The sequence below is a fragment of the Pteropus alecto genome, unplaced genomic scaffold (assembly GCF_000325575.1).
Source record: "Pteropus alecto unplaced genomic scaffold, ASM32557v1 scaffold75, whole genome shotgun sequence".
NCBI lineage: Eukaryota > Metazoa > Chordata > Mammalia > Chiroptera > Pteropodidae > Pteropus > Pteropus alecto.
This window is the reverse complement of record NW_006440638.1, coordinates 9,692,674-9,708,513: the sequence shown is the minus strand read 5'-3', so window position 1 is coordinate 9,708,513 and position 15,840 is coordinate 9,692,674. Positions and strand designations below refer to the sequence as shown.

General features: G+C 37.4%; 1 protein-coding gene across 10 annotated transcripts in view; it reads right to left on the bottom strand.

The window, feature by feature from the left end:
* Positions 1-15,840, bottom strand: part of FOXP1 (forkhead box P1) — a 573,767-nt gene that overhangs the window by 1,443 nt on the left and 556,484 nt on the right. For 9 of the 10 annotated variants that reach the window (XM_015593721.2, XM_025050689.1, XM_006917475.3 and 6 more), the window contains 6 exons: positions 15,606-15,807; positions 15,420-15,499; positions 14,718-14,819; positions 10,982-11,103; positions 9,146-9,215; positions 4,427-4,593 (listed from right to left, as the gene is read on the bottom strand). In XM_015593721.2, coding sequence (XP_015449207.1) covers positions 4,427-4,593; positions 9,146-9,215; positions 10,982-11,103; positions 14,718-14,819; positions 15,420-15,499; positions 15,606-15,807 — 743 coding nt within the window. The remainder of the gene's footprint in view (positions 1-4,426; positions 4,594-9,145; positions 9,216-10,981; positions 11,104-14,717; positions 14,820-15,419; positions 15,500-15,605; positions 15,808-15,840) is intronic. The other variant, XM_006917474.3, reaches the window with a different exon arrangement.

Below are 15,840 nucleotides of genomic sequence, written 5' to 3'. Positions count from 1 at the left end.
TTCAGCTTCAGCAGAAGGGGGATGGCAGGGATCACACGAAACTATTCTGATAACAATTGAGAAATGTTGTTCGTAAATCATATTTTACAACCAATCCTTTGCAAATACAAATTACTTTCTGTTGCAGGGCTTTTGATATGTAAAAGAACCATTCAAGTTAAACCGGTCCCATCCCTGGGACAGGCAACAGAGGGGAGGATTTTTTAATTGACATTATCAGTATTAGTAATAAGAGGCGGTACTGAGGATGGCTGGCTTCCTAAATAATTGATGTTGTATGCAAACCCCAAAGGCCACTTGAACCATTTAAAAACAAACAGGACTGCTTGGACTGCCCTTGACGAAGTGAACCTTGAGAAAACCAATTGACTCTAAAATTAGCACAGCCTAGAGAGTGTTTGGGGGTAGATGTCAGGATAAATAGCTTTTAAAAAATCATGCCCATATTCTTAAAAACAATTTGGAAAACAAAATATATCAAAGTTGTATAACAACATATTTTATGAGTTGTGTTCCATCTATTTTTAGTTTTTTAATGGTCCTATTTATCTGTGTTTCTACAGAAAGACCCAGGACTGGCTACGCGATTTGTGGGGCAGAATGCAAGGTAAAAATGTGGTTCAAAATTTGGTAAGATTTCAAGAGGAAAACAGCAGAGCATTAAAACTTCTAAGCATAGGATCCTGTGTGACTGCATACATCATATGCCTGTGAAGTCAGCACTGGTAGGATCTCCTATATTCTTTAGGGAAGTAGGTATATGGATAATTATTCCTTTAAAAAAATTACCCATTAACCCTAATTAAGGAAGTGTTTTGTATTTGCCTAGTTTCTCCATTTTGCATCACATTTTTATGGACTGTAAACACAGGAGAAATACAATTGTTTATTTTGCTAGCTTTACAATTATAAATTTTATGGCTATGTGAGATACCAATGTGCTGACAGGTTAGTACCTTAATATTTGGGTGTTTTGTGATTGTCTTTCCTTTCCCCACCTCTTTTGCTCTTTGTATAATACGGTGACGACTTTTATCCATTAATCTTTCTACTTTTGTTGATTTCCCTCTTTAGGATAATTTTCTAAGAATGAAATTGTTAGAGCAAAGGCCAAAACATCTTTATGGTTCTTATGATTTATTATGGTATTAATTTCCGAAGGGGCTATATCAATTTAGACGCAACCTCATCAGCATCAAGCATTACTTATTAAAAATATTTTGTTGCTTAGAAGGTATAAGGTAAGCTCAAGTTACCTTTAATTGTGTTTCTTAAATTACTGACAACAGTGCACATTAATTCATGTTTCCTATTTTCACTGAGAATTATTCCTCTTCTCCACTGAGCACAGAGTTGTAGTGATGCTAATTGGATAGAAATGTCTGTTTTACTTAGCCATGTATTAAGGTTCAAATGTAGTTTCCTTGATCGACATTTTCCTAGTTTCATTTTTTTAAACTATCAGATTTAGTAATCTTTTCAGGTATATAAACCTGAATGTGATGATGAGATGACATAAGGCTATGGGCAGGAAGGGGTGGAAGGACCTAGAGGAAATCAAACAGTCTTAATGAAGTTCTTGCGTTACAATTTTAGACTTTGACAAATGTTTTGCTAGGCAAAATTAAATAAATGAATAAACAACAAACAAGTAAAAATCCGGTACACATAAGCCTCCCCGCAAACACAGTTCATATTAGAGAATATTTTATTTCCCCCCCCAAATTTGCAGCCAAACTTCAATTCCAAAAACACAGGTTCTGACCCTATCATGCCTGCTGGCTCAATCCCAGTGCCAAATGCAGAGTGGGTCCCCAACAAATGTTAACTGACGAGATCTACTGTATGACACCCAGAAATGAAATCTAGCTTCACGACATTTCTTGATACAGCAGATCCCCGAGTGGCAAATGCAGTAACACAGGCATGCAGTGCTTCAGAAAATAAAAGAGAGTAGACTTCTGCACGAGACATGTTTCAGGTAAGCTGCAAACTATTTAGATACTATGCTTCACATATACCGATGTGTCTCTTAGAAACTGGAGCTGCAAGAGGCAACTAACTGTTCTGCAGTGAAACCCCCGACACCCACCCTACCACCTTTCTCTCCAATCCCTGCTTCCCAAAGGGCTACTACCAATGAATAACTGCAAAACCACACATTTCCATTCTTACATCTGAGTAACTCCTTTGTTTAGCCACTCTGGGAAACGAGACTGTTTTTAACTAAAGCTGACTGGTGTTTAAAGGCATTGTGTTCTGGGGGTGTGTGCGCAGCTTGGAGTATTTTGCTTTGTAGCTCCGTTAGCTCCTATCAAGATAAAAGTATAATGCCCCAAAGCCATAATTATGTGACTACTTTCTAGGGTTTCAAAAGAGAAACAAAGTGTAATGGTATTTGAGTGTCACAGAAACGGTAAGGAAGAAGAGTTCCCCGTTTCAACACTAGATATTAGCTGGGCTGCAGTACTAACAAGGTCCTTTAAAGCCTTGTTGCAAAGTTTACAGCATGATTTATTCCAATAGACTGGAACAGTTAAGAAACAATTTGCATCAAAGCGGGGTAATGCACATTGGCCAAGAATGAAAACTATGTCATTATAGAATCCGCTTAATGGAAATACGAGGTCAAAAAGAGTAACAGCCTAAGACACTGATAGCAGGCATACGCTGCTGACATATGATCAAATTTAGCAAACAGTGTAAACACCTGTGAGATTCGAGCAACACACTATTGCATTGACGCCTTTGTATACAGCTTCTTTTTAAAAAAGCAATTGTAACCTTCATTCATTAGAAATTATTCTGACTGCTATTAAATAAGGTTTCTGGTAATACTGGGGTTAATTCAAAGTTGTTAAACAAATTAACTTTCCAGTGACTATCTTGTACAGCAAAATCAACATCACTCTGAACTGTTGTCTGAGGTTTTTTTATCCAAATATCTTTCTTCTTTTTTAGTGATCCTTTATACTAAATAATGGGAATAAACATCGACGAAACCTTGGAGTTCATATAGATTATGAGAAACGGTATCTCTTTCATTCAATAACTTCAGATATTTTTGCTTTAATGAGTATTTCTTGAAGTAGCTCATAAAGCAATTTACTTTTGCTCCGAACCTCCTTAATATCTGAGTAAATACTCCTGTCATGACAATGATTTAAAGATGAATGCGAGGGTGATAACAATAAAGTCAGAAACACCAGGCTGCTTTAGAAAGCATGATATATAGGGGTCTCTCTTAAAATAATGTGGAGTACATGCTAAGAGACTATTCATATAAATTAAAAGTCATTATTCCTGTCTTTAAAGATCCTTTTTCAAAGCACTAGGGCATAAATTCAAATTCTAAATAATCAAATTTCAGATGCTCCCAAACCCACGAATTATCCTGGCAGATAGCATCTTTTTCTTTGTCATTAGATGCCAATTCATTCTGTTCCTAATTGATACAGGTTACTTTTTCCATTCCTACTGCTCGAATTATCTTAAAAGATGTTGGTCAGTAATTCAGAAAGATTGTATAGACAAGCAGCCTATTCTAGGTGCTGACAGTATGCAACATTGAACTGGTTTACTTCTTTAAAGTGGCCAATAGTTTTGTAGACACTTTCGAAAAGTGCGAGACGGGTCATTCTATAGCACCCTCCACCAATCCAATTATGTTGGGATAATGTGGTTTCTTTTCTCTTTTGACCTTTTCCTGGGAGAGAGGAGTTGTTCCAGTCCCACCTGTTTCCCCAATCGGCCACCCACAGGGGACTGCAGCCTTTCCTGTGGTTTGCCTGGTCCTGGGGCCGTTCACATTCAGCATGGACAACCATCGCCTTCACTTCATTCAGTTATGTGTGTGCTCATTATACAGCCGTCTGCTGCTAGAATGCTCTTATTAATTTTCCTTTTGATATTTTAAGAGCAATCTATAAATCATGCCGCCTTTCATTTGTGCCATCATTAATGCTTGGTAATAACGCTACGGCACTGTGTTCATGGTTAAGCTTATCACACAAGCAGGTAAACAAGTATTCTATTTTTCCCTGCTGGTTCAGCATGCTCTTGAGTTGAACAAACCACAAACTTTTACACAGCAATGCATATTAATTTCAGGAGGAGAAGGTAAAGTGGCTAAAAAATGGCTCGAGATGCCAAGCAGAGTGTAGAAACACAAACGTGTGACCTGTTTGATTGCTGTGCGCTCTTGTGGGGCCGCATGAAACCGACTGCTTTTATGGGAAAGTTAGTAAATGGTCCTTTTATGTGCTAAATGAGCTAAACATTTCCAGAAGTATAAACTTCTACCTGGGTTCTAGGAAATCAGGAGTTAAAGAAAAGGTTTAAAAGTGGCCACAGAAGGGCTTGTGTGGACATAAAACAGGGAGACCAGGATCTGAAAGCAAAGACCTTCTGGGTGGACAGTACTCACACGGCTTGCATAGGGGATCTGCCTGGACTGCTGTCGCTCTCGTTGCTGTTGGTATGCTCCATGGCCCCGTTCAGCTCTTCCCGTATCGCACTGGCTAAATTGCCCAGAGTGGGATTTCCCATGGAAGCGGTAGTGTATAGAGGTATGCTGTTCTCAGCCATCGAAGCCTGCATCAATCAAAACAACATTTGTGAGGATGAAGGGTACACAGAGAGAGAGAAGCTATTAATTATGGGTGTATTCAATGATCTTCAGCTTAAGTTCATTGTAGCGTGGTTGGCGAATACAAGTTTCTAATAGAGTTAGAAGAATTTCGTGTTAAAAATAAGACTCTTGACACATATCTCAAGCATGGTTTCAAAGAGCTAGCTTGGGGAGACCAAAGCACCTGTGGGGAGGGGGGACTCAATTTAGCACTGCTGGGTAGAGTCACATGGTTTAGACAAGGTGATCTAATATGAGGTTTATGTCTGATGCCTTTTTTCAAGAGCAACTGAATATTTCCAGATCACAGGGAAATATAATGGAATTTTCATTTCTTTATCCACTTTGATGACTCTGGTATTGGATATTAAAGATTTGATCAGATTATTCTGGCTGCACAGCTCAAACTTATGAGAACTTCCATAAACATTTACTTCTTAGGTCCTATAGAAAAGGGAGAGATTATAGAATTGGAATCAATTTCTATCTCCCCCCACCATTTCCGTTTTAATGATTTTTGAATCTGTTTAGTGTGGTCTTGAGATAACTCACTAAAGGTAACACTACGCAGTCTTTCAGACTCAGACCAGATCAATCACCTGGAATTTCAGGACAGAGAAAGAAAAAAAAAGTCTCTGCCAAAAGGAAGCGCTAAATCACATTTTTTGGGGGGTTCTTAAGTACATTCATATTGAAGGTGACAAAGTCAGTGCAAATGAGTGTCAGCAAAAATGTGGAAATGGAAAAAAAGATCCTGAACTCCAGAGTGGGGTACTGTTCACTTCCTATCTTACTGCATTTGAATAAAATGACCACCCAGTCTGAAATTCAGACAATAGTCAAATATATCATTTGGGTAGTGATTATGACCCAGTGACTTTTCATTTTATTAAAGAGGACAGACTTTCAAAAACTGGCAGCTGTATGTAATTAGACCAAGATTTATCAAAACTGTCCTCTTGCAAGAAACACTATGCCTGGTTTTCCATCCTAATCAGGAGAAAGTACAACCACAAGACAATCTGGCATGATGACTTCAATTGGCCAGTCATACGGAGTCCAAACTATTCCAGAAATCCTGGCTCTAAGGGGAAAGTAAGAGCCAAAAATGAAGAAAGAATGGGTGTAAAACTAGGCTGCAGGGAATCTGCCTATTATGATCACTGCACAAACTCTAAAGCCAGAAATGCCTTCTAGATTCAGGGCCCATGTTAGAAGAACCATACACACCTAATCCAGTTTTGGCTAATATACTATTTCCAAATGTGGTAAACTTATTTTGATGAACAGCAAATTTGAACATTCTTCACTTTCCTATGGTTTGTCAAATAATCTGAATCTAGTACTTTTTTCAACAGATCTCTTGTAATTGCAATAATGCAATTTTTTTTTTTTTTTTGGGCAGAGCAAAAAGAACAATTGCCAGAATTTTTTCTTTTTTTTTTTTGCAAACTGCGGCTGAATAAGCATTTTAACTGCATTCATTTGAAGCAAGAGAGTGGTCATGCCTCTCTTGGTAATGAAAATTCTGCTTGGACTACCATGAGAGTCTCTTTTCATTGGAAATACCACAATCTCAGCTCTCAATAGAACATTTCACTATTATACAGTCAGAATGTGCCAAAAGTGAGGCCATCTCTAGCTTGGTATTTTCGCAGCTTCTCAAGTCAAAAAAAACTGAGAAGTAAAGATAAAAATGAAATGTTTATGGGAATGTACTCTTTGGGATGAGTCGGTCACTCAATGGACCGGGCAACCTTCTTGCGACGATTTGTTCTCTTTGGCTCTCAAAGTGTTCTACGTCAAGGCCACAGTGGTAAAAGGCATCCAAAAGGCAAACACTTATACTGATGCCTTGGTTCTCAAACAAGAAAGATGTAAGTGAAGAAAACCAGCCTTGTCCCTGTAAAAAATTATGTAAAAAATGATCAATGGGCTGCAATGAGAACCTGGTGCCTGATATACAATAGGGCCTCTGGAACACTCCTTGTTGAGTCAGTGATCAAAGTAACTCGCCTAAGGTTAGAAAAAATTTTGCCAACTGCTTATGCCTAAACAAGTGGTTCTTTTTCATAGTTGATGTCCACTTAAGGAGCAGGTGGGTTACAACTGTTATAATGGACTTAATTATATAAATGGTCCTGTGCATGATATGAGGTTTCATATCAAACTGGCACCTTTGCTAAAAAAAATGAAAGTGCTTAAGTAGTGGTGCAAAAGTCCGTAAGTACTATTACTCTGAACGTTAACCAATCTGAGATCCTTGGGGGAAAGGCAGTCTATAAATATGAAGCCTTACGGTTACCCTTAGTTACTTCACTTTTCAAAGCATAATGCAATCTGTCCCAAGTCCAATGTTTTATTTCTGTAGTAGATTCTGCTGTCCTATTTTATATATTGTATAGCATGCATTATGTTGCTCTAGTAATCTTTTAAAGATGTTGTTCCACTATTATTTTTACTTGTCTTGAAAAATGGAAATGGGCAATAATGGAAAAGAAGGCCTGCTGGTAGAATCTTTATTTAATTTGCACAGCAGGAAGTTATCTTATGAGACTGTCTGACCATGGATACAAACTCAGAGGAGAGGGAAAAGATCCACTCCTCGAATCATAAATTTCTATCAATTTTATTCACTTCACTTTATTATGAACATAAAGTGTTCTTGGAAAACTATAGGATAATTTTGGGCTATCACTGAAAATAAGAAACGGTGCAGAAGACACAAAAAACAAATGTTTTAGAGATGAAACATGAACAGTCCTGTAATGATAAAGCATACTAATTGAAATTAGTCACACGGTTAAGAGAATCCAGAGGATGGAGGATCACTGCTGTTTTTTTTTTTCCTTTCCGCATGATGAATGTAAAATGTGCTTGTAATCTTAATGCTACTCCAGATAGAGCAGAGCAGCCTTTAAATTCACACTTCACAAGACTCCAGGGAAAATAAGTTACTAATGAATGGTATTTACAGTGGCGGCATCTAAGCGTGCTTTCATTTGCTTTTCTAAAGTTACTGTGTAAACTACAAGTAATTAAAAGAAAGGCAGAAAGTGGTTCCTCCTATTAAATTTGGTTCAGGCTAAAAATAAATAAATATAATTACTGAAAAGCTAGGTTCAATGAATTTCTCTCTGCACTGAAACTGTGTAAAAGGCTTATCATCCATTCTTGGGAGCCTGAAGCCTCTGCTGAGAGATCTGGGAAAATAATTTTGTAGGCTGCAGAGTAGGTGCTCAATAAATACTTGTTTAATGAGTAGCGAGGGCCAGGGTTCCCATCATTATCTCCTCTTTACCCCACTCTGTTCCCATAATGCCCAGTGTTTCAACCATTCTTTCATTATCATCCCTTAAGGAGCCTCCTTTTAGAATTTTGCCTCTCTATTCGTGCCTGCCCCTCACGGAATTTTACTACCTGTTTATGTACTATGGCCTTTTGGAGGGGCATAAGACACTGTAATAGCTAAGTACCAACTCCGGGGTTGATTTAGCCTCCGTCAAGAATGCATGCTGTAAAGGTCTGCAATGGTATTAGATTATATACGTCAGTTCTATCTACAGAATATGTCATTTAAAAGTTATAAAGATTCCCTTAGCCTGTGCTCCAGAATAATCTAGATAGGGTCAAAACCAAATTGGATCACTGGCCACAAGGACACTGCCTACCTGTGAACTCTTGAGAGGAGGCTTGAGTACTACTGAGGTGCTTTAATAAAGTGGTACTGCAGTCTTCTTGTTGACTTACGAGATGACTTTACTGTTTGGTAACTGAGGAATGCAATAAATAAAAGGCTTTCTAGATGCCAGCACTAGGCTAGTAATTCATATTTGGGTGGTAATCTCACTCCTGCTCAGTACCGGTGTCTTCATCCCCCAGTAACGCTGGTTACGTAACCAGTGCTTAATTTGTCAGGAGGAAACAAACATTCTATCTGCTTATTATATAATCTTGAGCAATCTGCTGGAAACCTAAAGAGTTTTCTTAAAACAGCTCTATCATTTAAACAAAAATAGTTTACTATGACAAAGTGAACCAAACCCGATCCCACCTCCCCCAACCCTGACAAAGGGAAAGATGCTAAAATAGACTTTAAAAGAAGAAGAAATAAAAAGCCCTGCTTTCTCTTTAAACCCGTGAACAATAGAAGGTCATGTGATACAGTGGCCTATCATCCAGCACATTAATAGCTGTGCTAGAGTAATTACACTTGTGGTATTTTTGCCTCAAGTGAAATTCTGAAATAAGAGGATGGAAATTATGATACTGCTGATAAATATTAATAAGTGAACTTTTAATTTTTTTGCCACAATATTCAAAATGCTAAGCATCCTGCTAATGCTGAAGCAGCCGATGTGTTTGCCTCCAGGGAGGACGATGCTTTGTGCACTTAAGAAAAAAGTTTAACGGAATTAAAATTTAATATCTAATTAGAGTGAGGCTAATATATTTTGAAATGAGTGGGGGAGACATGTGCCTCTGCTGCATATTCGGGATGGCCATTAATCTTACCTGTAAAGCGGCATTGAGAGGTGTGCAGTAGGCGTGGCTGCTCTGCATGTTTTTAATAAGGGAAGGGTTACTGCATAAGAAAAAGAGAAAAACCCAAAGTTAAATGCAATCAACCCCTGAGTTCCTAGCTAAATTTTGTTTTAAGCTTGCTGGTATCCTTCCAAATCAGAAATTTCCCCCACTAACAAAACCAAAAATAAAGTCAGGTTTTCTCTGTATCCCCTGGCTTTATCGGGCTGGTCTGTCTGAATTGTTCTAGGCATGTAGACTTTGCTCTTCAAGGAAACTGAGTCTAAAATTCTGGCTTAAGTAATAACAGACTTGGGCACTACCTCCATTGATGAATTTTCATATCTCAAAGTACTGAACTCTCTGCCAAGTTTTAATAGCTGCCCTGACTCCAACAGGAAGGCAGAAGAAGCTCTGGGCCAGGGTAAGTCAATGAGCTGACCGCAGGACTTCGTGGGAGTGAGCTAGAGGAATCCTGGCTCTTAAGCCTCTCCACGACTTGAACTCTAGAGTGACAGCTCGAGAAGTGGCACAGTGGCTCTTAAGGTGGCTCTCCAAGGCATGTTTACTGCCGAAAGAAGATGGAGAGAAGGGTATGCCAGAAGAGAGCTGTTCCTAAGTAAGGCGGGAGGTTGGGGTGAAGTGTTTCTCACACAGCCGAATTCCGGAAGGTATGAGAATATTTGATGCTGTGTCCATTAACTGAAGGCAAGATACTGTTTTAAGAAAATCTCTAACCTAGTAAGAATAAAGATTCTGATCACTGAGGCGATACTGAGGTAAAGAAGTGGCTTCCAGTAGGAAATCACCTACATTTATCAGTGGCCTTTAAAGGAAGTATAGGTGCTGTTCTCAGTTTCTTTCCTAAGCTTGGAGCATTTTATCATACATTTCACTAAATTTGTACTATTACACTGACTAAGCAAAGGATTAGAAGAAATTTACCCCATTAAATACACATTTTAACTCTAAATAAAAGCTTCCTTTTCACTTGAAGGAATTATGAATCACACAAAAGTATTTAGTTACAGGGTCCCTGTAAGCTGCTGAATCAAAAGATAACCAGTATTTGCAATAAAGATGTCAAAAAAGCATTATTCAAGGCACTGGTGTTCCAAAGAGAAACGAGAGAAATACATATACAAATCACACAATTTAGTTCTGTTGCACAAAGCTGTGTGGCACTGCTACTCGGTGAAATGCAAAACTACATGGGATGAGTCAACCATGCAAAGCCAAAGCAACAGCAGAAAAAAAAAACAAAAGCAAGTAAAGGCTCTTACTGTGCGACAAGCTCGTCAAAGTTTTCATCGGGGCAGTATTTGCGAGGACGGCCTCGTTGAATATGGCGGCCACGTTTAAACTCTTCATCATCAACTGTCCAAAAGGACCCAAACTCATCCTCTACTCTGATAAAGCACTTATGCAGTGAGAGGTTGGTGCGAATGGCACCCTGGGATAGGAGCAGCAGCAAAGGAGATGAAGTGGCAACAAAAGGAGACGGGGTTGGGGGCAGAACAGACATCCAATACAGGGAACAGGAAAAAGAAAATAAAATGCAATAAGCATAAGCAAATGGTTTGTGAGGGTTAATATGCATTGCCACCTAAAAGCTACTAGCATGTGATGCAACAAAGACCGGCAAGCAGGGCGGGGGACTGGTGGGTATACAAAACAGGAGGGATGAAATGCTTTTTTGCTTCCCTTAACTGAGACAACGTGAAACCAGTTCTTTGGTCTAACACCATCTAGCAGCCAAAAGCCTCTACGTTATACTTGTTAGCACAATCCAAGCTAGGCTAAGAAGTTCAAACATGGTGGACGTACCCACTGATCTTTTGTGGCCTTCGTTTTTGGAATTCTACTTCATCCACTGTCCATACTGCCCCTTTAACGTTTTCTACTCGCACAAAACACTTGTGAAGACTAAGATTATGACGCACTGCATTCTGCAGCAAGTATAAAAGAGAGAACATTTACATTTTCTATAAGAAAAAACTCCAAAAACAGCAGTAAATTCAGCCTAACAGTCCACATTTGTAAAACCATCCCCAAGAGCTGTAGCTACCACCCCCGTGGATAACCCTCTTGTGGTCAAGAGTGTCTTTTCCAAAAGCAATGATAAAAAAACCAAAATCATAAATTAATTGTACTTTGGCATTTTAGTCTAGTCTCTGGTCATAATAACCAGAAGAAAAATGCTTTATTATGCATAGAAGCCCAAAATAGGTTTTGCAGTAAAAAATCTGAAAATATTATAATATGACTTCAAAATAAGGAAATATGTACAGCATAAAACTGTCCGTTCTAAACCCACTTATCTCCCATAAAAGGCTAGTTTGTTTCTATTTTTCAAACCATGAAAGACTCAGTTAATATCATTCAATACATTTTGTTCTTGTTCTTTAAAGTTTTGGCTTTAAAACCTTCTATGAGTATTCTCAGATATATTAAAAAGAAATGTGAATTGAATTTTACCATTGAGAGTATCACCTCCTGGAGCTGACAGAAACAGGGGGTGAAATGACCCCCAATGGAGCTGTATCCCTCATCAAGCTATGTCTTACCTTCTAGAATATATATAGAAATTGGCCTTTACTGTGGGCAAGTACTTTAATTAACTGAGAAAATGCCAAAGGAACACATGAGTAGAACTCTCAATGGCAAAATGATGATATTCCTGCATTGATGGTTTCTACAGACACATGTTTCTTTCTTATAGTTAAAAGTCATTTCTGTTCATTCATTCCTAAGTGGAGACCCTTGACATCTATAATCTATCAGAAAAGACGGTCTCAACTCAGGGGTGAAGAGCTTTTAACATCCCATCTCTCCTTTGAGTTTCAAGAAAATCCACAACCTTTACTGGGTAAAGTAACAAGCTTGGCTTCATTTCTTTAGTCCTCCTGGTTGAACTTATTGACCTAGACTCAAAATTAGACATGAGGATATTACAAAGAGACCCGTGTCATTTACTTAAAACTTTCTTCTTATAGGGAGTATGTAAGTGACAACTGAGGCATGAGAAGCTCATGAATTCATCATACCTCCCGCACTTCGTAAGGCCTTCGCTCAATTCTGATGATGCTGCTATTGCTGAAACATTTTGCACCCCTCCCCTTCTACTACCTGCAATATTTACTCTTTAAATTATCTCTCAAAATGGCAAATCTTAATACTTTGCGAGATGTTTCAATTTTTGGATAATTACCACTGGTGACTCTGTGAGGAGTCAAGCCAGATGATGATGATTTTTTCTTTTCCGTTATGGAATGTTTAGAAGATAACGAAACACGCTTTATTACATGGCCTGATGAGCTTGCTCATAAGGAGAAAGCACAGGGCAAATTCTCGAGGAGCTTTTGAGCAACGTCAGCATAACTAGGGTACATTCAAGACACTCATGTGACTGTGAAAGGACATTCCTGATTCAAACAGGTTGGATAGGTTTGCATCAAAACAAAACAAAAATCTCTGTAACATGTTTGGCATGTTATCATTATACTTGGTAAGATAAATTTTTATACTGCACGAAGGCAAAGTATAAGGATACTTCTACTGTAATTTCCTAGAACGACACTGAGGAGGTTGAAATAAATAAACAAACCCAAATTTCCTTTAAAAAAAATCCAGACAGAGCCTGTATACATACAGGAACCATAACTGGGAAAGAAATCAATATTTGTCCTCATCCTAATCATTGTCTGATGTTTTAAAATAAGTATCAAAATGTACAAAACTGAAAATATCTAAAGAAATCATGTCTCAAAAAAAGATTGCTTTAGAGCTGTCTGAACTATACGGCCATGTAGGTAAAGTCAAACTTAAGTTTTGTTTTCAAAGTAGTTGCACATCTAAGCAAAAGCAACCAGAAATCAAGAGTTTCCCCAAAAGATAAGTAAGTTCTTTTCAGTTATCACCTTAACTGGGCATTTCTTCTTTTGTCTAAGATCACAATACAAATAAGGACATGTAGAGAAAATTATGTTATTTATGAGTCATTAAGTACTTCACCTAGGATTGTTTATATTAAGGGGACTTTTTCCTGCAGTTTGCAAAAACGAAAAAGATAAATCTAAAGATCTGAGCTTAACTATCATATTCACAACGGTAATTATTTTAAAATATGGTCAATTGCTATTTATAAAAGGTAATTTGAGGAAGAAAATGGCTGCTTCATGCTTATACTTCCTAAATTTTGAAAAGCATTTGTAGCTAAACATCCTTTGTATTTTATCTCCCAAAGCAGGCTGAGGAAACGAGAGTAAAATTTTGAACATAGGTTTCCTTCAGCATCCACGTGTCTTAATGAAAATAATAAAGATAATTTGGGCCACAAAAGATATTCACAGACCTGTAAATTTGATGAAATAATTTATGGTCATATTCATTTTCTTTTAAAACGCTAATTTATCAAGTAACAGAAGAAATGTGATTTCTGTTTTTGCTTTTATTTTTCTCCCATATAAAAATAAGGAACTAGCAAGGAAGACAAAGTGAATTTTTTTCTGGCACCCTATAATAAATCCCTGTATTTATAACAATGACATGTAAAAATATCCTAACATATTTCCATTTTAAATGTTTGTAAATGTTTTAGAATTTACAGATTATAAGAATTCTAGGTAGTAAAAATGCAAAAAAAAAAAAAAACAACAACAACAACAACAAAAAAAAACAACCCCTCCACAAATATTCTATCTGACCTCTTCTATAGCAAGGACATGAGAAACGAAAAAACTGAAACTGGAAAAATCCAAAAATTTGTGAGGGCTTAGTCTAACACAATGAAATAAATATAATAAAATCCTTGAGCCAGCTGAGAACTGGGAATGAGGTATGTCATATGATCTCATACCTTGTTGGGAGTACCCTACATGGATCTATGGAATTTGACCAGTTTTAAAGAAAATGGTGTTAAAGTGAAGTTACATAATCCAGAAGTGACTTTTCTTCCTCAGAGTACCTATGAATCTCTAACAGACAGTCTTTCAACACACACACAAAATAACACAAAAACCAAAAAACTTAATAATATATTGTGTTCTCTTGAATAACTTTCACATATAGTTTTAGTACTTGGATTGTAAAGCTTTCTCTACTAACTGGGTTAAGGATATTTAATCCAACCAACGAAAGTTATGTCATTTGTCTTATCATTTCTCCAGGTTCCCAATGGCATAAAAAGAGTTATTTATGCATCTCTGCAAATATTTTGGTGGTGGCTAAACACCTAAAACATGAGGTTTGTGTAAGCAACAGGAGAACCTCAATATTTGGGCAACAGTGTCATCTGCTCCTTTTCTCTACATATTCCAACCAGAGGGAGATGATTTTACTGGTTGGTCCATTCAAATATGTGATGCTGCTGTAACAGGAGTCTTCCATCCCAGCATTTTAACCATAATAAAACTGTTTTCTCAAACAAATATTCCTATAAATTAGACTCTGAGTGGATCAAAACAATAGAAATGTACCTTACAACGACTGTATTTTTTCAACAACAAACTCTCTTCTATAAATGGCAAGATCCAAGACTAACCAGGCCTGTGAGAAAGCTTACCTTCCATGTGGCTGCATTACGTCGGAAGTAAGCAAACATTCGCGTGAACCAGTTATAGATTTCATTTAGTGTTAGCTGCTTTTCTGGAGATTCAAGAATGGCCTATGAAGCAAAAGTAACAGAAGAAGATAATTTATGACCAAATCAGCAGAATCATCATTATACAGTTTCCAGAAAATATAAAATAACTAGGATTCAGAGCTAAATCCTAAGAAAGGTTTCACAAAATGATCTAAGATTAATGGCTGTATTAAACAGTTCAATAGCAAAATTCAAAATGGAATTATCTAATTGTTTTGAGTTTTTATTTCTGTTTCCGTACAGAAATATTAATTTATTAGTCATTCATAAAGCAGAATCAAAGAGAAATGCAAAACATTTCACTAGCTGATTAAAGCTCAGTAATTATTTAGAGCTCAGATTAATTCTAGGGATCAGAGATTACTGTAGCTTGTGATAATTGACTTGCCATCTTTAAACAGGCTCATTTTCACTGTTGTGTGAAATGAATTTCCTAATAATCACATCGTATTGTAATACTTAATCAAAAGCAATTATGTTATATATTGCAGTTTTTAAAAACCTTATAGAAAAGGTTTTAGCATGCCTGCATACTAAACGGTTTTAAATCTACTTCATCAATATAATATATCCATGTACACGTACACCTTTTGAAATAATTTCACACAGTTATTTACTTACCTGCCTAATTAAAGATGCATATGTAAATGGTGGTCTAACTTCTGCGTTCTTATAAAATTCTTGGTTCTGCGCAATATCTGCTAAATAAGAATCATTGTCCTATTAATTATCACTTCTAAAAAAAAAAGGCTGGTCTACAAGAATTGCATATTGCAATTCTACATGAGGCAAAAATAGAGTATCTACCTGAAGAAATGGGCACGTTGTATTTGTCTGAGTACCGCCTGCGGATGGGTCCCACCGTGTGCATGCTGGTGGTGGTGATGACGGAGGGGCCTTGGGTGACGGGAGTGATGGGGGCGGTTGGGGTAGTTGGAGTATGAGGTAAGCTCTGTGGAGAAGCCTCTGATGCAGACTTAGAAAGTGTGACACTTGATACCAGATTCAGCTGTGAGGAAAAGAACAATTCTTAGAAGACCTT